This window comes from Sceloporus undulatus, chromosome 2 (assembly GCF_019175285.1).
Source record: "Sceloporus undulatus isolate JIND9_A2432 ecotype Alabama chromosome 2, SceUnd_v1.1, whole genome shotgun sequence".
NCBI classification, from domain to species: Eukaryota; Metazoa; Chordata; class Lepidosauria; order Squamata; family Phrynosomatidae; genus Sceloporus; species Sceloporus undulatus.
The window spans coordinates 34,142,193-34,165,397 of record NC_056523.1 but is presented as its reverse complement, the minus strand read 5'-3'; the positions used below and the strand labels follow the sequence as shown (position 1 = coordinate 34,165,397).

Genomic DNA, 23,205 nt, shown 5'->3' with positions numbered 1-23,205 from the left:
GGGATGAGGCCAGTCAGGGAAGTGACACCATGAGTTACCATACTGGGTGATGGCAACCCAAGTAGCATCACTGGGCTGCTGTAGTTTGCGTTTTCCCAAGCCTACTGGGAACACAAAACTACACACACACACACACACACACACACACACACACACACACACTTGATTTGCATGCAAACTACTTTTGCACCTGGAAGTCAATTTGCAGCAACTAAAGTAAGCTGATGACAAAGGGTGAAGGTGAAAAGAGGAAATGGGACATTAGAAAGCAATGGAACAAGTGGAACGATTGATGATTAGTCAGGAAAGCCCCTTTGAAACTGAGACAGTTGAAGGGATGCAGTCAGTTGGAGTCACTGACGCAAACTGCCAATCCAGTTAGTTCCTACACACCCCCCATTTCTGCACATCAGCTTACATGGGAAGACTGCATCACAAGACCTATGTTTCAGGTTTGTGCAGTCCTCCAAATGTTGTTGCAACTGCAACTTCCTGCAGCTCTAACCAGCATAGCCAATGGCAAGGAATGCTGGGAGCTGCATTCTTAGAACACTTCCCAGTGCAGCTCTAGGCTCAACTCTATGCTAATCATGCCATCTCAGAAGCAGTTGGAGACATCAGCTAATACATCAATGGATTCAATGCACCAACAAATATATCTCTCAATAAATATGCACATACCAATAAACACATATACATCAATTAGATTTCAATAACTTTACAACTTATGTTTTGACTACATTTCTTTCATTTGTGAAGATAGCAGCAGATTATTTCTATATATTTACTTGAACGCAGAAAGCCAGGGAGAGCAAAATGAGGGCATTGTCCCCTCAATAAAACTCCCCCCTCATGATTTTTTTTCCTTTAGTTTCCAAAGGCACCAGATCCTTTCTGATATTGAAAGCTAAGCAGGGCTAGCCCTGTTTAGTACTTGGATAGGAACCACCAAGAAATACCATGTGCTATAGGCCATCTTTCAGAGGAAAGGAACTGACAAAACCACCTCTGAGTATTCCTTGCCTCACTGCCCCTGCCATGAAAATCATGGAGCCATCATAGGTTGACAGGTGACTTGGAGGCACACACCAAATTTCTAGTATTGGAGTAGGACTCTAGCAGACTAGGGTTGCATCCACACTGCAAAAATACTCTTTAACTGTCATGGTTCAATGGTATGGAATTCTGGGAATTGTAGTTTTGTGAGACATTTAGAATTCTCTGTCAGAGGGGTCTGGTGCCACAACAAACTACAATTCTCAGAATCATAGAATTGTAGAGTTGGAAGAGACCACAAGGGCCATCCAGTCCAACCCCCCTGCTATGCAGGAAATCTCAGTCAAAGCATCTTCGACAGATGACCATCCAGCCTCTGCTTAAAGATCTCCAAAGAAGGAGACGCCACTACACTCCGAGGGAGTTTGTTCCACTGTTGAACAGCCCTTACTGTCAGGAAGTTCCTCCGAATGTTGAGGTGGAATCTCTTTTCCAGTAGCTTGCATCATTGTTCCAGGTCTTGTTCTCTGGAGCAGCAGAAAACAAGCTTGCTCCCTCCTCAATATGACATCCCTTCAAATATTTAAACAGGGCTATCATATCACTTCTTAATCTTCTCTTCTCCAGGCTAAACATCCCCAGCTCCCTAAGTCATTCCTCATAGGACATGGTTTCCAGACCCTTCACCATTTTAGTCACCCTCCTTTGGACATGCTCCAGTTTCTCAATGTCCTTTATGAATTGTGGTGCCCAGAACTGGACACAATATTCCAGGTGGGGCCTGACCAGAGCAGAATAGAGTGGCACTATTACTTCTCTTGATCTAGACACTATACATTTATTGATGCAACCTAAAATTGCATTTGCCTTTTTAGCTGCCGCATCGCACTGTTCACTCATGCTCAACTTATGGTCTACTTGGACTCCCCCTTTCACATGTAGTCTTGTTCAGAATTCCATAGCATTGAGTCATGGTGGTCAAAGTGGTATCACACTGGATTATTTCTGCAGTGTGTATGCAGCCCAGGTTTCAAATCCCTACTCAGTCATGGAAACCTACTAGGTGGCCTTCTCTTAGCTTCAGAGAAAGGAAATGGCAAACTTCCTCTGAACAGGTCTTCTCCAGAAAATCCTGTGATAGGGTCACTGTAAATCAGAATTGATTTAAAGGCATATAACGAAAGTAACATGAAAGGAAGTTAAGATTCATTTCAGTAAAACTGTATTAATCTCATTGCTACATTTTCACACAAGGATCCCTCATTAACATAAAATACCCCTAAGATCACATTCATGGGCCTTTATGAATACATTTTCTTATGCTATAACAACAACAACAGAAATATTTTAAAGACTGGATTTTGGAAAAATCAGAAAGGTTATTTTAGAACTGCCTGCTCCCCCAAATAGTAACCACCCTTTCATCTTGTTATTCAAGTATTTATGCAACATTCATTATGGGGTCAGACTGCTAAACTGGCTTCCTGTTAACTTTAAGAAAATATTAATTAGATCTCTTCCACTGTAGCCACTTGAATGATTAATTAATCAACACAAATGAGACAAGAGGAGGCACAAAGGGATAATTCTGAAATTAAAAATGTAACCCTGTACTGCTGCAACACCCATTATATGATGTGGCTGTACATCTTTTGGTGGCTGTATTGAAATCCAGCTGTTGTGCTAACCTTTGAATAGTAGTTACAAGCCTATTGCAATCTAGTGACTAGAGAAAGAATACCATAACATTTATATGGAATGAGTTTCTACATGGAATGAGCTTCTAGCACATGATGGGACATGTCTTTGATTAGGAATAATTTACCCAGGGAAACACCAGACAAAACACAATGGTTCTAAACAAACTTTGAAATTAGTGTGGGAAGATGCAGGCTTGGACCTCTGTGTATGTTCTTTCTTTTGCATGGAAGAGCACTAACTCTTTACTAAGTGCTGGCACCTAGCTATCATCTAGATATCATGAAATATAGTATCCATCAATCCCTATCAGCATGGTTAATGATTTTGTGACTATTAAATCATCACGTCTAGAGGTTAGCATGTAAATGGAACTTTCATTAGAATTATGTCTCCTGGAAAAGTGTTCCCAGCTAATTATCTTGTTGTAAACCAGATACATAGAACCATATTGTGGAATAGGATGGGATTATCCCTACAGTCCTCCACCGCCTGGATGATGTTAAGATGAATGGGCTGTCCCTGCTGTTGGGATGTGTCCATGCCCCCTGATGTCCCTGGTTCCCCAGCAGAAGCAAAGGATGGTGCTTCTCCACATGATGTTTCAGCCTGGTTTTGCTCCTTCTCCCCCTTCCCCACCCCAAGTAAAAGCAGCAAAGGTCTTTGTAGTTAGGCATATGGGTATAGCTCAGCACACATGATAGGAAAGTGCACACAATCCTAAGCCTCACGCTGTACTAGTATATGTCAAAGACTTGACACAGAGAGGAAATCATTAAGTGGGTAAATAATAATAATAATAATAATAATAATAAAATTTATTTGTATTTTCCCACCTCTCCCAGGTGGGTCGAGGCAGGATTTACTGGATATTGATGTTCCACCAAGCATACTGTTAGTCTTATGAAATCATCAAAAACATAAGCAGTCTTCAGTGGCAGCTTTGTCAGCCACAGATATTGATGTAACTAGTCCAAACAATATGTCCTCCTGTGCTTTACCAGTATTGATTTTCAGAGCATCCAGAAGTTAAAAACAATAGCTTTTCCAATATGCTTTAAAGAAACACTATCTGCAGGGAAAGAAAAGGCCATTTCTGAATCACCAATTCTGGATTTTTGTGACTGTGACTGTTATTTGCCATACTCTTTTTATGAATGGTCCTAATGTTATCTGTGATATTTTTAATAGCCTTCTTACATAAGATCTTGGAAATATTAATCTTTGGATTACAACTTCCAAAATCCTTAGCAGCCATGCTGGCTAGAGGATTCTGGAAATTGCAGACTAAAAAAATAACTTCCCCAAGCTCTGCTTACAACTTGCAGAATTCCATGCTCAGTCCTTTTGACTACTAAGTAAGCAAGTATTTTCATAATGTGCAATCTTACACTTAAAAATCTTTCAAACACTTTACAATATCCAGATCCATGATTTCCTATGTTTTAATAGCATACTTTACTTGTTTTTTTGTTAAAATGTTTAAATCATTATCATTGTCTTTTCTTTTTTTAGCTGTGCTTCATTTTTAGTTATATCATAAGCCACCTTGGGTCCCATACTGGAGGAAAGATGAGATTTAAATTCGTGAAATAAAGGACTAGCAGAAAACATACCTTATCTTTGCAATGATATGGTAGACGTGGGAAACCTCTGACCTACAGTTCTTACCATTCTCATATACCATAACCCAAGATATGGCCATTCGGGGCCTGTGGTCTGAGCATGAGGGACACTCTGTTCAGATAAGTACTCCCTATTCAGATCACAGGCTGCCAGTGAATATGGGAGATGTAGTTCAAAATAAGTGGAGTGCCAAGGGTTTTCTTTCCCTAAGAAATGGCAGTTCTGTGGTACAATGCCCATTTAGCCAGACCTCAATTTTTCTAAAAGATTTCTACATTTCCTAGGGTATCTGAATAAATCAAACTTTTTGAGCAAAACTTTATACACATTCTAGCCACAGACACTATGAGCTACTTGCCGTCAACACATGATGGTCTGTTCCGCGTCGTGCCAGCCACTTTTCCAGGTAGACAGGAGCACTTTACTGTTTGTGATCTCTCCTCAATCCGATTCTTATTACAACATCTATGTGCTGCTATAACTTCACACGTGCCTCCTTCTGACAACAAAGAGAAAATATAGACACTAAGATGAAGAAAAACTTCTCTGGACAGTCAGCAAATGAATAAACAGACAAACAAAACCACACTTCTTAAAAATGCATTCCGCCATAGACTGTTGTAATTATATCAAAAAAGGACTTGACTGTAGCCCTTATTTTAATCGGATTGCTACAAAGTTTGCTCTTTTTAATGTGATCATAAGATTATGGTCCTCAAGTAGGAAATTAACATAATAATTGTTGGGAACAAACAAACCCACACTCTCAAACACAGTACCCTACCACTTCATGAATATCAAAGAGAGAACTTTCTAAACTTTCAAAATTCTGTCAGTTTTTCATTTTATATATTTTATTTATTAACTACATTATTTATTAGCCCTATTTCTATCCCACTTTATTGACCTGTACTTTATCCTCATGACAACCCTGTAAAGAAGGTTAAGCCAAGAGAAAATGACTGGCTGGAGGTCACCCCATGCTTGTCACTCAGTGAGGACTAGAAAATAGATGAGGATGAAGATGATGGTGAGAATGATGTATTCATTTATATTCCCTCTTTCTGCCAGAACATAAATCTCCCTAACCCAGTCCAACACTTAGTCTAACCACTATACCACACTGGTTCTCAGAGTGCATTTGTCACTCTAGACCCAAGAGGGGATACAAAGACAATGAGAAGGTAATAAATAATAGCACTTCCACTTCACTCCTCTGCAGCAGGTCGAGTTTCTCTACATGGGTGCCTGTTGGAATGACAAATGCCACTACTGCAGAACTAGGAGCTCACTATCTAGCTTGCCAGGAAACCTGGCGTTCTCTTCCCTTGATATTAGTTATGGTCTCCTGATCACCACTTGTGATGCCAAAGGCCAAAAGCACAATGTGCTCATATAATAGCTTTATTTTGCACACGTAAGAAGTTTTTAATCCCACGTATTAGTACATGAGGAATAGGATGATTAGGCAAGTCACCAGGTTAGCGCACTGCCCATAAATTTAGTGAGACCTAAGTTCAGAATATATTAAGTGCATAATGGCTGGGTGATTAGAAGTTCAAATATGCTCTCTTGTAAGTATTTGCCCACATAATTGATTTGCACTCCTTGCATTAAAAGACACTACATAAGAGAATATAACTTATGTGTAAAAGGCCACCTATTTTTGCAATCAAAATGAATTTGTCTCTTGCACTGCAAAAAGGACATTGAGGTTCTAGTGCATATTTCATCCAACACAATGGGAAGATTGGCATACACTAGGTGCACTGTCTTTGCACTTATATGAGAGATACGATGGACAATATGACAATTTTGAGTCCAGATTTAGAATTCTAGGAGAAGTGCATAGAATGGTATCAAACTTTGACTTGCCAATATGGGAACAGTTTCCTATCAATTTCAAAGTCAACACAGAAGACCTTTCGCTATCTATTCTACACATCCTAGAGTATGCATCCTGGCATCATTAGAATGAAATGTGGAGAGATTGGGAGAGCAAAATCACTATGTATAGGGTGTAGGTGAAAAATCACATAGACCATTGTAACAAGGAGAAGGACGTGAGAGAGACAGAAGAGGATTGTCCCAGAAAGGGAGAGGCGGCGGTGCTGCAAAGGGAAAACTCTGATGGGAAACTACATCCCTGGGGTGAAAGGAGAGAAGGGAAGCCCCCAGGAGGCAGGCCCTACGAGGAAGGAGCTGGTATATAAAAAGGAAAAGGGAGAAGCGCTTGAGGAGGAGGGTGTGAGTGGAAGAGAAGGTGGTGAGGCGGTTGCGTGGAGGGGAAAAGGTCAGCGTTCTGGCAAGCTGGAGGGCTTAGCCAAGAGGGGAGGACTTTGTCATCTAGAGTGGGGAGATTCAGAAGCTGTGAGATGCTTGGGAAAGGAGGGTTTCCTGTCGGGGTTTGCCCATTCCCGCTCTCCAACCCCAAGCTCTTCTGAGAGAGGTGTGAGGTTGGCTTATTGTTCAAGGAAAGTGTTCCATTGGGACCTTCAGGGGTGTTACTGGCTTGCCCAGGGGGAGGGCCTAGACCCTGAAGAAGACCTGTAAGACCTTACTGCCCCTAAGGATTTGGGTGAAGTAACCCAAGACCGGAACTCTGTGAAGTAACAGTGCTTCTGCTGGTGTTATTAGTTCTATTAAAGGTACTCAGCATTATCTTTAATGGACCCTGCTAAGAAGCCTGGAGTTAGGGGTGTGCCTTGTGGCCCTACGACAACCATTTTTATTTTTTAGGCAATCTGGAGGTTTTGAAGGGACCTAGGGGCCACATTTTTGGACCCTAAGGGCTGTTTGCAACTGGGGGCTGCATGTTGCCCATCTCTGTCGTAGAGGATCTCCCTTTGGTTTCCTCTTTGATTGCATCTAAAGAGCTTGGTCCATCCAGACTTCAATGCAGGATGCTTCAGATCAAGGGGCCACTTTTATGTCTTATTGAAAAAGAAAAGGAAAAAAAAACCCAAAGTGATAGTACATCTACTTCTGGTTCTCCCAAACTGATTTTTTAAAGGTGCTGAACAGTATAGGGAGGCATTGCTACCTATTTAAAAGGTAAATTGCTGTATTTGGGGATTTCTAGAGGCAGTAATTCCCTATTGGGGGCCAGAAAAAGGCCAGTCTTCAGATTTTGGAGCTACTGAGGCCAATAAAAATATCCTTGTGAAGGGGCATATGCCTCTTCAGGGCTCCACTTTACTAACCTTTTCTTCAATGTTTATATGTGAGGGGAAATCTCAGCAAATGCTGCTGTCTTGGGTTAGTTCTTTTGAAAAGCTAAATTAACTCACCTGCACAAAAACTAAAACTTGAAAATACCAAGTATTGAAAGATGACAATTCTGAGTAGGTAGCAAAGGGATATAGCTCCTGTTTTTTTGTTTTAAATGCAATATGCTTCAGGTTTAGTCCTCACCATCTCCAATGAGGTTTAGGAGTGATCCAGTCTGAAATCCTGGAGAGCTGCTGCTAATCCATGTAGACTGGGAGGCATCTTCCAGTCAGTGGTGATTGCTGGCAACCATGAAAGTGGAGTGGTGAATCTACACCAGGCTAGTGTCTGAACTTTAAAGGAGATGCCCAGGACCTAAAATAAGAGTAAGTCTCGACTCTTGAATTAATGCAGTTTAACACTGCTTTAACTTCCATGTTTCAATGCTATGGAATTTTGGGAATTGTAATTTGGTGAGCTATTTAGCTTTCTCTGTCAGAGAGCTCTGGTGTCACTGTGAATCTTAGGATTCCACAGGAATTCAGCAGTGTGGCAGCAGCCTAAGAGAATCATCTTGGATAGGTCCTTTCAGTTCAGAGTTGACTCACCACTGCACTAACATGGGAGCTACCACTTACTACTTTCTACATATGTTTTGGACTGCAAATCCCATGATCCCTCACCACTGGCTGTGGTGGATCAAGTAGAGTGGCATTTCTGGAGAGCCATGGTCTCTCATGGCATTACTAAACTAGGTGAAAAGGTGGTCAGATTTGATTTATGGCAGTTTCCTTTAATTGTATTGCCTAGATTATGAGTGAAAATAAAGTGCACATGGCTGGGAGAGGAGCTCCACTAGCTAGCTGTTGAAAAACAGCAGAAAGGATGCATAGCACAAGACAAAGTTGCCATCTAAGCTTAATCATTGAAACGGTGTGCCAATTCATTGATTGACAGTTAGCCCAGACTTAGAGCAGAAGCCAAGAACCTGCAGCTCTCTCAGTACTGCTGGCCTACAGCTCCCATTAGCCCCATATAGCATGACTAATGATAAGAAATTGTGGGACTTATAATTAACATTTCTAGAGAGCCAACATTTCCTCATTCTGAATCTAGGATGACAGGAAAACTTGTTTAAGGCAGTGGCAGACAAGTGGCAAGTCATACACTTCAGCTAATCAGCTAATCAATATCAGTTTGGAGGGACCACAGTGATTAACTATTATCAGAACAACCTTTGTCATCACAACAAAACTTGTCCCCCCTTCTTTACGATTCTGATGCAATATTCTTTCGACAAAAAGTAGGTTTGAAAAAAGAAGAAAGAACCTGAAGCCAATACAGCCATTTTAAATGTCAGGTACCAAGACTTCCAGCTAAGGGTGACCCCTTAATGTTTGGGGAAAGCTTGATGTGATTTTAAATATTCAAACCTTCAGCTTTCAGGGATGAGTCAATCAAAGCTGCTTAGCGTGTTAAGGTAAAAGACCTTAGGTCATGCACTCATGGGGCTCAGTACTGATGAGTTTGCAAGCTGAAAGCAAGATGGACCCCAGTGTTAATATTTAATTCCTCTAATCAAGAACAGCAGTTTCCTGTGTGGTGCAGAAACATTTTTATGTGGCCCTGACACAGCTCTTTTTCAAGGCAAAACATTCAGAGAGCTAGACAAAGGATGAGCGTCATTATACTCTTACAACACCATCCAGATCTCTATAACAGAAAGTGCACATGAAAGGATTCATTTCCCTTGGGGAGGCAGTCTTAGAATTTTGCTGAAAAAAATGAACTCAAGGCACCATAATCTGAACTCAAAATCAGTGAGATTAAAAGGAGTTAATTTTCTTTTGTATTATTTGTATTATTTGCTTCTGAATCTTCAAGGGCTCAGTTATAGTAATCTCCCCCAACTTTATCTGAAATCAGAGGCCTTAAGTACCTTTCTTGTGTATTTTCCCCCATCTCTGTTTCTCGTAAGGACCAAACTAGTCATGATGTTATCTCACATGAATGCATGGTTTTTGTTCTTATTGATGGGCAAGGGACATTCAGTAGCTTTGCCTCCCCCCCCCCCCCCCTGCCTCCAACAAGAAAAAAAAACAACAAAATATTTCCAGACCTTTTTTTTTTTTTTTTTTTGCATCTCATTGGAGGAAGTCTGAGGTTACCATGAACTTGGAAAAGTGGCACCAGAGAGGAAATGTATGGGATTTTAGTGGCAGGGGAAAAATATTAAACTTCCACTTTCCCATCCCAACAGTCATGACCCTACTTAGGCTTTGGCTGTCCTTTATATCAGGGTTGAGTACAGGGGCATCACTAGGGATGTGTGGGTCACACTACGTGACACCCTAAGGTGCTCCCCTTTTAGCAAAAATGGGTTGCAGTGTTTGCCTGCATCCCTTTAAAACACTGGAGCTCAGTAGAAGAGAAGGCAGGAGTGGGGCAATGCTCAGTGGGTAGAGAAAGGAGAAGATTGAGGGGTTTTAATTCTTTTTTTAAAAAAATTCTTTTAAAACATCACATCCTCCCAAATATTTGCTTTAACCACATGAAACTATGTAAATATAAATACATTTAGGCTATGCATGTGATATTGTAATTTAATTTTGCTAGTTGTTTTATGTCACAACTATTGCCATTACATTCATTCAGTATAAAGGATTTACAATCTAAGAGTAACATTAGTACAAAAAAAGGTTTTGAAGACCCTGTGCAGACCGGCCTTAAAGGTCTGCTTGGGGGTGGAGTTGGGGTCTAACATCAATATGACGCATGCTCCAGCTCTGCCCCAAGGTCAGTGTGATGCCGCATTCTGCACCGCATGCAGTGTGACATCATGGCAATCCTCTGGCGCTGTGTCCACACAACACAGTGCTGAAGGACTGCTGTAAAGCTGTAGCACTGTAGCTATCATGCCCTTTGCAGGATGCAAAAAGGCACACTCTGGAAAGGCCAGGTCAGGGCCATGGCATACGGTTGCTGCAACCCTGATCTGGCTGTAAAATGGGCAGCTGGAGTCTGCCCCTTCAGGGCTGTCTGCACAGTCCCCAAAGCTTCCATATGGTGTGGAATGGGTTGAGGTGAATGAAAGGTCATCATCAAAGATTACCACACCAGGAGATGCCAACCCTAGTGATGGCACTGTGTGAGCAACTGGGAGGGCCATTCCCTCCAACTGCACCACCTGAATAGTAATAATAATAATAATAACAACAACATTTTCCTCCCAATTTTTGACTCTACAGGCATGAGAAGCATTTTTGCCATTTTTTCAGCCACCCTAGGCCTTTTTTAACAACAGGAGCAGAAAATTGCAATTTTTGATCCCTGTGGAATCCTGAGGGCCACAAAAATGGCTGACATGTTTAAAAATAAGTACCTCTGCAGTACATATAAGTGTAGACTTATATGTATGTAATTAATGTCAAGAGTGTGACCCAAGATATGTAAGTAAATAATCACATAAAAATAATTTTTGTAGTTAAGGAATAATTAAGTGGAATCTTAGAGATTTTTTTGTATACTGCACAATTCTAGCAATTTGAAATCACCTTAATTGTCATGGCTCCTTCCTATGGAAAACTGGAAAACTAGGTTTAGGAGGTATTTAGCAACTGCAACTAGAGAGCTCTGGTGAAGAGAAGTATATCTTTCCTTCCCCTTTCCTCACATTGCAGGACAAGGAGCTGCAAAATTCTTCTTGCTGTGCAAGATATTTTGTACAGTACACTCTTTAGAACTGAGAACAAAATTTCTTGCTAATTAAGCAAAATTGTGGAAATGAAACAAAATCATCTAACTGCCCCAAACAACAATGGCAGCTGTTTGTTTGCATGGATTTTGAAGGATCAGAAGGAAGGATCTCTCACTGCGTATGGGTGTGTGTTGATTTTCAAAGGGGAAGGGTGCTAGTTTTGCACAGAGGCAGTTTGTGTTGGTTACAAAAATCTCAATGAGAATGGGGAGGAAATATAGCATTGATAAGCTCCCTGTCACCTGGTGTAGAATAATCTTGCAGGTTTTTTATATTCTTAACTCAGACATATCATAGGGTTGAGGTAGCCTAAACAGGGGAAACAACTGTGGGGACCTCATAGATGCCCTCAACGTTCCTGTGCAGAAACTTCTATCTCCACTGGAGTCCAACTCTTTCTCTTCTCTGCTGCCACCACAGACATTGTGTCTGAACCCAATCTTTACATATCTAGTGTTCCTGGAGCCCAAAAGTGCATGATACAAAAACAATACTTTATCAATAGAAGTTTAACATGACAAAACAGATTAATAATGTAATAAATTTAAAACAAATATTTGTTGAAATAAATATTTCACTCTTACTCACACTCTTCTCTTAGCTAACACAGGCCACATCTGCATTACAGAGATAATGCAGTTTGATACTGCTTTAACTGCCTTGGCTCCCTGCTATAAAATCCTAGGATTTGTAGTTTGTTGTGGCAACAGTGCTCTGACGTACAAGGCTAAATATCTTTTAAAAATATCCTTTTGAATTACTAAACTCTGGTCATTTATTCCTAAACCTAACTCACTCAACTCTAATCCTCATCCACTCCAAATGTGAGGCTTCTGTCCCTTATTGCACCAATTTTTCCACCAGATGTGAGGTTCTATCTAAATCTTTGCTGCCAACATTTGTGATGACGTCCACAAATCTCACCGCTACCACCAAGAGTGTGGCCTGTCCATCATCCCCATCTCTGTCTTGGGTATGTAAGGACTTCCTCATGTCTCACTGCTGTGGCCATCACAGTGGGGACCTACTAGATGCCTCAAGGTTTCTATGCAGGATATTATACAATTTCAATCTTCATGGGACACCAACTCTCCCTAACTCACAGCTGCTACCACAGACACTTGTCTGGACCCAATCTTTATACAGATAACATTCACAAAGGCCACCCTAGCTTCACATGGAAGGAAATTCCAGAGAGTGGGAGCAGCCACTGAGAAGGTCCTCTCCCATTCTTTCACCAAATTAGTCAGTGATAGTTGTGGGGCTGAGAAAATCTTACAAATTTTTGTATATATGAGTATTCACATGGCAGATATTTATACAAATATAACACATCAGCACCAGGGACTTGCAGTGGCCCATGAGAGTTCTGCTAGTGTCCTCAGATACTCACCTCTACCCTCATACTTGATGATGTTCATAGTTGTATGCGTTAAAATAAGGTGGAAAACACCCTTGTCTAAATTGGAGCAGATAATCTCAAATGCTCCCGAGTGAAAGGTATGCACATCGTATTTATTTAAAATATTCCTGCATTACCTCCCAGATCACAAGGGATCCTAAGGTGATGAGCAAGAAATCAGACTAGTGAGGGAGAAGAAATGTCAGTATTTCTTATGTCACAGACAGCTCCCACCCTGATAAAAAAGAAAGGAAGGAAGAAAAAGAAATAAAGAAAGAAAGTGAGAAAAGAAAGGAGATGTGTGCACATCACAGATAGATGGCACAGAAATGCAAATGGGCAGTCATTAAAAAAAAAAGAGGAGCGCCTTGGCTTCAGCTACTTGACATCAAATGAAATGTACACCAGGTGTTTCTATTGCCTCCACAGCATGAAAGCATCTAACAGCCTTGCAATATTCTATGTGAAAGTAACCAGATGAAGACATAAAGTACTCACAGAATATAGGCTAAATGAATGCTTGTCCACCCATTAGCCACCCACAGCCATAGGCTAAATGGAATCCCAAAACAACTGCACAATAAAGATCAGAAAAGTTGCTTTCATGCTGGCTTGAGGATTCCGGGAGTTACAGGTCAAAAAAGTAATGTTTCCAAATTCTGTGCTGCAGCATTATCTATTCAGAAAAGAAAAAAGCCAGGGCTGCTGAGGGCATGGCAGTAGGCCTGGGCAAAGGTGCATGGTTGACTCATTAGTGTAACTACAATCAGCGGTGGTGGGGTGGAAAAATAAAACAATTTCCCTCCCCAAATAAGAATTCTTGCCCCCCTCCATGGGATTTTAATTGCAGCCTTGTAAAACATCACTTGTGCATTTAGAAAGACTGTTTAAGCATACAAAGAAAAATAGTAGGCTAAGGTCCTGTACAGACAGGTCAAAATAAAGCTGCTTCAGGTCACTTTGGAGGTATGCTGTTTAAATTATGCATGCGTCCTAAAAGTCCAGAAGCTGCACCAAAGCCACACTCCAGTCCTAAGGAGAAGGAAGCAGGGTGTCCAGATGTCTTAACCACAAAAGAGGACAAGTCACCACAAAATGTAGGACATTACCAAACAAAACCTAAAAACATAAATATAAATTAATTTCATCTGCACCTATATCCTGTATTTTATTATGTACTGAGCCAATTTTTCTGATTAATTTTTCTTTGTTAAAATGCCTTGTTGGCTTGCAATATGGTTACAGAACTCTGAGCAAGACAAGTGCTTAAAATTTTACTTTACTAGCAACAAATTCTTGACTAAGGGGCTTGACAGACTGCCCCAAAGGGGTGGGCTGGAGCTGCCCATTTTTGCTCCTGAGGGAGCCTGCAGAGACCAAACTGCGTGGGTTCCCTCCACACCAAAAAGAACACACTAAAACAGGTTCTTTTTGGCCCATGCGTCCACCACCATCAATGTGCCAATGGTGCACTGTCACACATCGATGATGCAAGCACAGCGCCCTAGTGTGTGGACGCTGTGCCACGCTTGCATCATCATGGTAGCTCCCATGTAGATGGGGCTGTGCCATGATGGCACTGCCACCGCACACTAGGGCTCGGAAGCATGCAGATACTCCGCACTCCCGAGCCCTAATTTTGGCCCCAGGGTGCTACAAAGTGCCTGTTTGTACGGGGCCTAAATCAACATTTAAATGGTTCCTTTCATTTGTCAGTTGAGCTGAAATTAATGGGGAACACCCTTTCAACATTTGGATTCTGTTCTCAAGTGACCCTTTGCCTGACATGTTTGCTGTCCTAGGGGGAAAGTCTTTTCTGCTGCTGCTGTTCTTTGGAACAAAAGAACTTTAGAAGGATCCATCCTATCTCCCTATTTGCAGCAAGGACAGACTGCCAAGTAGATACATTTCTTGAATTGGAACAGCAAAGATGGTGTTACTCAATTGTCTTTTTAGTCATGCTCAGAATGGAGGACCTTTTGGAATTTTTCCTAGACAGAAGGGTGAAATGTAGGACATGTCCTGGGAAAGGAGGATGTCTGGTCATCGTGGGAGGAAGCAACCAAAGAGCTAAGTGGCTTCCCCTAGTGAAAACCAATAGCAGGCCCTGTAGTTTATGCAGGAAGAGGCAGATACTAAATTGATTCTTCTACTCACCTGACTCTCTGTCTAGAATGGGTATGTGGAGAGATCTTGTAGCATCTTTGAGATTAACTGAAGGAAAGAAATTGGCATCATGAGCTTTCGTAGACTTCAGTCTACTTTCTCAGATGGATACTTCTGTATTTGAGGAAGTAGACTGAAGTCTACGAAATCTCATGCTGCCAATTTCTTTCTTTCAGTTAGTCTCAAAGGTGCTACAAGATCTCTCCACACTGATGCTACAGAATGGGTTCACCTGGAAGATTCTGCCAGCTAGCTTGAAGGCCAGTTACTGTGATAACACAGCAAGGAAGAAGCAGGTTCCTCACTGCTAGGATTCCTGGTCTAAAGCCTTGGAGTGCCCACCAGTCAGTGAAAAATGGTCACAGGAATTATTTATTTATTTATTTATTTATTTAGCTAGGGTATTTTGTTATTGATATGGCCTTCTTGTTTTGTTCTTCACTATGTCTTTGTGCACCTAAATCAAACTTAACTGAATTGAACTGAAATGATACCCTTGTTGCAATTAAAACTAACCAGCCAACCAAATCACTATTTCTCCAATGCACATGCATAACTGTGCACGCTTGGTTTGCAGTTAAACTATCTTTGCCATAGCAGATCTAATGAATAAACTGTGATCACTTTGTAGGTGACACACAATAGACAGAAAGGTGTGAACAACGGAAAACTTTTTGCAATCTTCCAGGTTAATCATGTTGAATGTCTGTGCTAATGCATATGTTTCTAACCAAGTATGTTGCTTATATATGCTTAAATATTCTCTAATTTCATTATTAGTGCTCCTAGTTCTAAAATCTAGTATCTAAAATCTAGTAAATCTGAGAGCCAGCATGGCATAATGGTTTGAATGTTGGACTACAACTATAGCCTTGCATGAGTCACGTGCTCTCAGCCTTAAGGGAAGGCAATAGGAAACCTCCTCTGAACAAATCTTGCCAAGAAAACCCCACGAAAACCCCACGAAAACCCTGTCAGAAATTACTTGAAGGCACACAACAACCATAAAAAGTTTTAAAATACCCACATTCGTATGAGATGTTTTAAACAACCAAGGAATATGACAGCTGTTATAAAAGAACAGCAGCACTGACACAGATGAAGGGGCAAGTAAAGATTTTATAAATGTACATTCAAGTTTATAGACTTGAAAAAAATGAATTATTGACTCAGGTCTGTAGCAATGTCCAAAGAGCCATTATTGTTTCTGCCATAAATACATATTTAGGGATATGTATAAAATATGCATTATTGACCTCATGGGCTGTAACTACACTGGAAGTTTAAATCATTGTCACAAAAGACAGGCAAGGTGCCTCTGAGCATTTTATGGTCTGCTGAGCCAATTCAGCTCCTGGCTGTGCTTCTATGTAAGTTGGAGCATCTCCACTGACAGGGGTGGAGCATGGAAGAGATGTTGAGGTTCATTAACTTTCCATCTGAAACATCTTGAAAACTAAAGTATTTTTCCTAAAACTGAAGCTTTTGTTCTCACTGTATAAACACATAGTACCACCTGGTTGCTGTAACTGCTGCTCACTGGATTGAGAACATGTATAAGAGCTAAATAATAATATGTCAAGAGGCAACCCTCGCTTACGTTTAGCATAATGTGGGCTCAGACTACAGTTATTCTGAGGTAATTTCTCAGACGTATATGTACAATCCATGATAAAAATGATTTCTGCACAAGACTTTCAAGGTCATAAATCAAGATTATTGGGAAGATACTAGAAAATATATGGATAATCATGAATATAAAGAAGGAATCATGAAGTTAGCAATGATCTCATCTAATCCACTCTCTGTTCTGATGCTGAGACTTACTAGTACAGATTCCCTAATATGTATAGTAGAATCATAGAGTTGGAAGAGACCTTAAGGGTCATCAAGTCCCAGCCTGTGAACAATGTATAAGAATTAAATGTGGGACAGAATTTTTAAGGTATGTGTGTAACAATACTCTCACAGACCACCTGAAGTCCATGGCCCTTATTCCATCAATAGTTGACCCAGAATACTCTGGCTAAAACAGATCAAGATATGGGCATCAAATTATAAGAGTGATAAAAGGAAATATACTACATGGTCTGAAAAAGAAAGCTGGAGAAGTGAGAAGATCACTCCACAAGACCACTCTATTAGACTGAAGACTTTATCACACCAGCCTGCTATCCCACCACAATTGCGCTAATTTAAATGCAGCTAGTTTAAGAATGGAAGCATTAAGAATACTTTGGCATCATTTCTTACTATATGTTTCCCACGATAATGTTCTGGTATTTCATGGATGTGTGATCAGTTTTCTGCACTGCCAAGTGCTGTTATCTGGCCAACTGCCTCCTGAAACCAGCTGCTGTGAGAATGTGCACACAGCAGCCAGTTTCAGGAGACAGTTGGCAGCTGCAATCACTCCTCCTTCCACTACCAGAGCATAGGGCTGCTATGTGCACATTCACACAGCAGCCCTGCACAAGCAATTGTGGCTGCTAGCCACCTCCCAAAGCTGGCTGCTATGTGATTATGCACACAGCAGCCAGCTTCTGGAAATTTTTGCTGGCTGCAATATTGGGAGCAGGAAGGGGAGTGGAGCAAAATCATGCCCATTCACATAACATGACTGCCTGAAAAGTGGAACTGTAGCAGAAGGGACTGATCACACAAAAGCAATAATGTAATAGCCACGAAACTGAGATCATATTGATGGGCTTTGCCCATCAATGAAAAGGTACACAACAGTAACAAATGTAATACTAGGCAGCAGTAGGACATTGAAGATTTTCATACCAGCAGTTACTGTGGGTTAAGCGCTGGTAAAGTGCCAGTAAAACGTCCCTGAATCATGAGGGTGTGAGAGCTGGTTGCACTTCTGAAACGTCACTTAACCGTTCCCTCACCTCTACTGTCCTTGAATCATTTGTGAAGCATCCATTTCCTATTAATGGGAACTTTGCATTAATAAGAAATGGTTTCTCTGTGAATGATTCAAGGATGGTAGAGGCGAAGGGATGCTTCACTGATGTTTCAGAAGCGCAATCGGCTTTCACAACCTCACAACTCAGGGATGTTTTACCGGCACTTTACCCACAGTAAGCGATGGTGCGAAAATCTTCATTGTGTGATAATTACTACCCAAAGATGTTGTTATCCTGTTACAATTGCACTTTTCTAGCCTCTTGTGATAAAGTCCCAAGCCTGTTGCTTTCACTCTCCCCTGGCTTTTCTCTCCAGTTTAAGAATGTGTTCCCTATTTGTGAGTGACTCTGTATGTGAGTCTCAGGACTTGCTGTGCTATATGTCCCGTTATCCTGTTCCTGAAGATCACACTTACTCTCTTTTTATTCCACACCTCTACTCTTTCCTCACAACCCCCCATGCTTTTCCTTCAGTTTTGAACTTTCTACTAAGCCTTTGTCTTTCTCTCTTCTCTGACAGATACAGCCTGTCATTTTGCTTCTCCTTCTCTCTGCAAATCTAGTATTCTTCCCTCATCCATCCTCAGTCTGCCCCCATTTCTTTCCAACACCCTTTCTCATGCCTTTGGCTTTATCTGTTAGGAGGGCACAAATAGCTGTATTCTTATTATTGATTAATGGTTTTGTAATTTGTTTCATTGCTCAAACAAAGTGTATTTAATTCACTCTAATTGGAGCTCTAGGCATTTTTGGCTGGGTGGCTATGCATCTCTACTTCACAAGATCCTATAGCCCTGGATTGGGAGTGAAGAGCAGCCATGGAGAAATGCATGCCTGAGCCTGGAGGTTTAACCTCCAGATTTCGTAGCAGCTAAGGAACTGGTAAACCCACCTCTGAGTATTTCTTGTCTATGCAAATCCTATGAGATTCATGGGGTCCCCTTAAATGGACAGGTGACTTGAAGGCACACATACATACAATCAGGGGAGGGATGAATGATAAATAATGAAAACCACGCCACACCTTGGGCTCCCTTCCCACTGTTAAAGCACTAATGAGGGGTCATAATTAAAAACATAATAAAATAAAAGTTTGCTCTTCTGGAATGCGAGTACTAGCTGTCCTCTGCCCCTTCCAGTCTGTGCTAGGAGTGTGGAAATCTCTCAGCGTCATTGCATTTCCCCATGTTTTCTCATCTTTGTTCTGTATTAGCTTGTAAAACTTTCTGAAATTCTTAAATTTTAGGAATTTTTGAACACCTTTTTTCATTTACAAACTTTTTTCCATTGACCATAGTGAACTTTTCAATTTTGCATATTTTAGTCACTTGCATTTTAAAATATTCACATTTTCCCTGGAAGTACCCTAGACATTCTGTAAATGTGTGAATGGCTGAAGTGTGGTATACATATTGTTTTTCATGCTGTGATTTTTGTTGAGACTTTTGTATTCAATGAAATTTCTCTCCACCTGCCTATTCATAGAAACTAACTACAAATAGAAAGAGAATGTACAAATTGCTTTGGTGGTTAGAATAAGGACCCAATGTTCTGCTTCTCCTCCATAACACATCAGATACTTTTTCAAAGCTCACACATGATGGCCCCTCCTTGATGTTCGGCCTCAGCAACGTTTCCTGAGGGATGTGTGTGCATGTGTGCACATGTATGTATGTGTATAATTGCATGGGTGCATTGAGGTATTCAGTGTTCAGGTTTTTTTTTTTTTGTTTGTTTTTTTGAGAAAGGAAGAAAAAAGGACATGACAATGTGAAACAATGTAGAACCAAGCAAGTTATTTGGCTCTTTCCAGTGAACCATTTACAGCTGACAATATTGTCCCTGGGAAACATTCCAATATTTTGCTGCATCAGGCATCTTTTCTTATATATGTCTGGTGACATAAATATTCTGTTTCATCTTCCTCAGTGCTAGTTGAAATGAACCTATCCAACTAATTTTATCCAACAAAATCAGGTCTTCATAATCTGACCAGTCAAATTTCTCTCTCTTGGAGTCACTATTCCATTATGAAGCCATCCTTTTTCCCTTTGTGTGCTTGCGCCAAATGTTAAACAATTAAAAAGAAATGTTAAAGGGTTTTCACAACCTTTCAAAAGTAAAAAAAAAAGGTTTGGATGCCACGAGTCTGTCACCAAAGTAAGACCCATTTCCTGACAATGATTTTGTTTTAATTGGAAACAAAGACAGAACACCTGAAAATGATGACAATTATGCCTCTGTTTTAAAGCCACACTGCTGAGTGAAATATTTTACCCCCAAATGAGAACTTTCTGTGTGCAGCTGTGATATAAAATATCTAATCAGCAGAAGGTTTGGCGCGCATGTCTAGCAGAAGCCAAAAGCCATTACCTAGTCATATCTATATTTTACGTTTCCCTCTCACACTGAAAGGTAATAATGAAAGCATATTTTGTACTTCAGAAATATAACATGCCCAGTTGCACTGCAGAGCCAAAGCTTGATGGTAAACAAACTTCTCACAGTCACACACACACACACACAAACAAGTCCTGATTTGGGTGACACGCTGTGAAAGTCATTAAGTATGACTCAGGTAGAAAACCGTGTAAGTTCCTTTTTTGACGTTGATGGCAATTTAATAGCATTTGACTCTGCTGAGTAACACAGAGCTTCCTGCGGCAATGAGAGAAGCTGTTTATCAAAATGATAAACAAGTTTTCATTTTCTTTCCTTGGCTGCATGAATATGATCAGAAGTCTACGGCCATCAAGAATTCACTTATTCTGGCCACCAGGCAGACATTAAACTATTTGGGACCATCTGTGCTTGAAAAAAGCTCCACTTAATGGACCTTCCTAGGGCAGGTTGGTGATAATGAATGCATGTGCTTGAGAGCTCATGACTTTGGAGTTGCAGCACCTTGAAGCATTTTGGATTTACATGCAGAGGGCAGTTGATTCAACTGTTCAATTATATTTTTCTACTTGGATGTTTGTAAGTACGTATCATTATGATCCCTGATTCCATTTGCATCAGTTCAGAATTGAGTGTGCCACATGCCATATGCAGGGCTGATGTGGTTAGCCACTAACCCCTTATGGTCTTATACTTGAAATCACCTGAACATACAAAATGTAAGGATTCTGAAAACTTCTTCCCCCACCAGATCTGGATGGATATTTTTCAATTGCCATCATTTGGAAAGCAGGTGGATCCTGGTTGTCCAAATGGTTCTACACATAGCACTTATGGGAATTGTTAGATGTTTGTCTCTTGCCAAAGATAAATGTCATGATAACACTTTTTTTTTTTTTAAAAAAAAGCTCTTTTTAGAAACAGGAAAAGCAACTTGGGAAGGGTCCATTTTCAGCAAGTAAGAAGGATGCTTTTAACCATTTCTTTCCTTGTTACTTTTCTCTGAAAAACTCCATGCAGCAGTTTCATTCTATCATGTAACTACATGTACCAGCATGCAACTGGTTCTGTAGTTCAGTGATGAAAATTGAGATGTTAATGGAAAAGTATCCTAGAATCATAGAGTCATAGAATCTTACAGTTGGGAAAGACCAGAATGACCAACTCCAAGTCATGCTGAAATACATTACAGCGCTTCATAAATAAAGGTTAATAATAATAATAATAAAGCTCTCCTGAAAGATGCCCATCCAATCTCTATTTGATGGTAGTGTGCAAGTGGATGCTTTAAAACAAGCATGTGCTCCCCCCCCTACATACACACACTTTCATATATTCAGTATATATTTTTACTACTCAAAAATGAAATGGACCTCACTGGGTAGTTACAAAATGAGAGTCCAGCCTTCTGGATCAAATAAGCCTTTGACAGGTCTGAATTTTTAAACATAATTACCTTATGTGGTTAGTACACCAGCCTGCATAGGTTAGTACACTACTAACACTGACTAGCATGTGAAATTAGTACAAAGTTGCACCCTAAACTGATTCCTGCAATAATTAACAATTTCCCCACAGTATCTATTACACAAACCTTGATACTATGAGAAATCTTGGATTCTACCCTTTTATCCCTTTATGCCTATTAAAGAAATCAGACTTTAGCTGTGTCATCTACTTCATTAAGTGGTGAAATGTTATTTTGACTAGTTCTGAAGCTCATGATGTATTAAGAGTTCATAAAACATCACTGACACCTCCAGAAAAGATTAGTGTGCTTCAGACTTCAAGTGTATGTTCAAACAGCATGACAGCAACATAGACAGCACTTTATCCTGTTAAAGACATGTTCAGCATGCACTTGCAGGAGATAGTACGCAAAAATGCAATTTTACAGACATCTGCTGATCTCATGCCCTTTGGTGAACATAACAGAACAAGGCAAGGCAATGCTGAGACAGGCATTTTGACAATGTACAAAACAAATGCGAATTCATGTGGTTAATTAACAGCGTGACCTTTTTTTCCATTTGTGCCTGCAACTTCTAAGGATATGGATTTGGGAGTGCAGATGCTGAGCAACTTTCAAACATCCAAAATAAGCTGGAAATGCTGACTGTCTTGCCATGCTTGTGTAATTTTAATAATGAATTGACACTACTGTAGAGTACTAGGCACTCTGCTGAATACACAAGGAAAAAACACAATCCCAAATTAGCATTACTGTAAAACAGACAGTAAAACAGACAGTAACAGACTTAGGTGACAAAAGCAGGAAGGTCTGTCAATGCATCAAGCACCACTGCCTTGAAAACCTATACTGAGAGAAAGGCTGGATATAAGTGAATAAAATAATAATAAATAATAATAGTATTTATACAGTGGTAGAAATGGTGTGGCCTGATATTGTCCATCACTGGGGGGAAACTGGCCCTAGATTTGAGAAAATTTAGCCAACAATAAGCAGAACAGGGAAGATGTGGCTGGTGTGGCCCTTGGAAAGATTTGGAACAGAAGAATCCTCTCCACAGTGGGTTCAGGAGGTGCTTCCTATTCAGACAACTTCATTACTGTTTTTTCTTCAACCTTTGAGGATAAACATCAGGCATCATGCCATGCACCCAACCGTATGACGGGTGGCATCACGGTGCTCCTTTGGCACTGCGTTCAGATGGCGCATGCCAAAAGGAGTGCCAAAAAATCATAGCACCGGTGGCTACGGTGTCCTTTTTGCAGCTCCTTTTTGGAAAGGCCAGATCAAGGCTGCAGCATGTCGTTGCCACAGCATCCAGTTTCTGCGGCCCCAATCCAACTAGGAAATACAGCTGTATAGCCCCTCAGAAAACAAAAATAATGACCACAGATGATTTATGTAATTTTGAAGTAGATGACGAAGACATTGAATTAGTTTAACAATCCATACTTTGGCTCAGTCATTAATAAAAAGAGTGACTGCAGTCAAGGACTCAGAGGAAGACTAAAGACTTGGACCAACAGCTATGAAAGAACTAGACAAAATTTTGAAGTTTAAAGAT

The 23,205-nt window shown here is 40.6% G+C and overlaps 1 protein-coding gene across 2 annotated transcripts in view; it reads right to left on the bottom strand.

The window, feature by feature from the left end:
- TAFA1 (TAFA chemokine like family member 1) overlaps window positions 1-23,205 on the bottom strand; it is a 439,395-nt gene that overhangs the window by 70,035 nt on the left and 346,155 nt on the right. Inside the window, exon 3 of one of the 2 annotated variants that reach the window (XM_042447959.1) lies at window positions 4,679-4,816. In XM_042447959.1, the coding sequence (XP_042303893.1) occupies window positions 4,679-4,816 (138 nt within the window). Of the gene's footprint in view, window positions 1-4,678; window positions 4,820-23,205 lie in introns of both variants that reach the window. The other variant, XM_042447958.1, reaches the window with a different exon arrangement.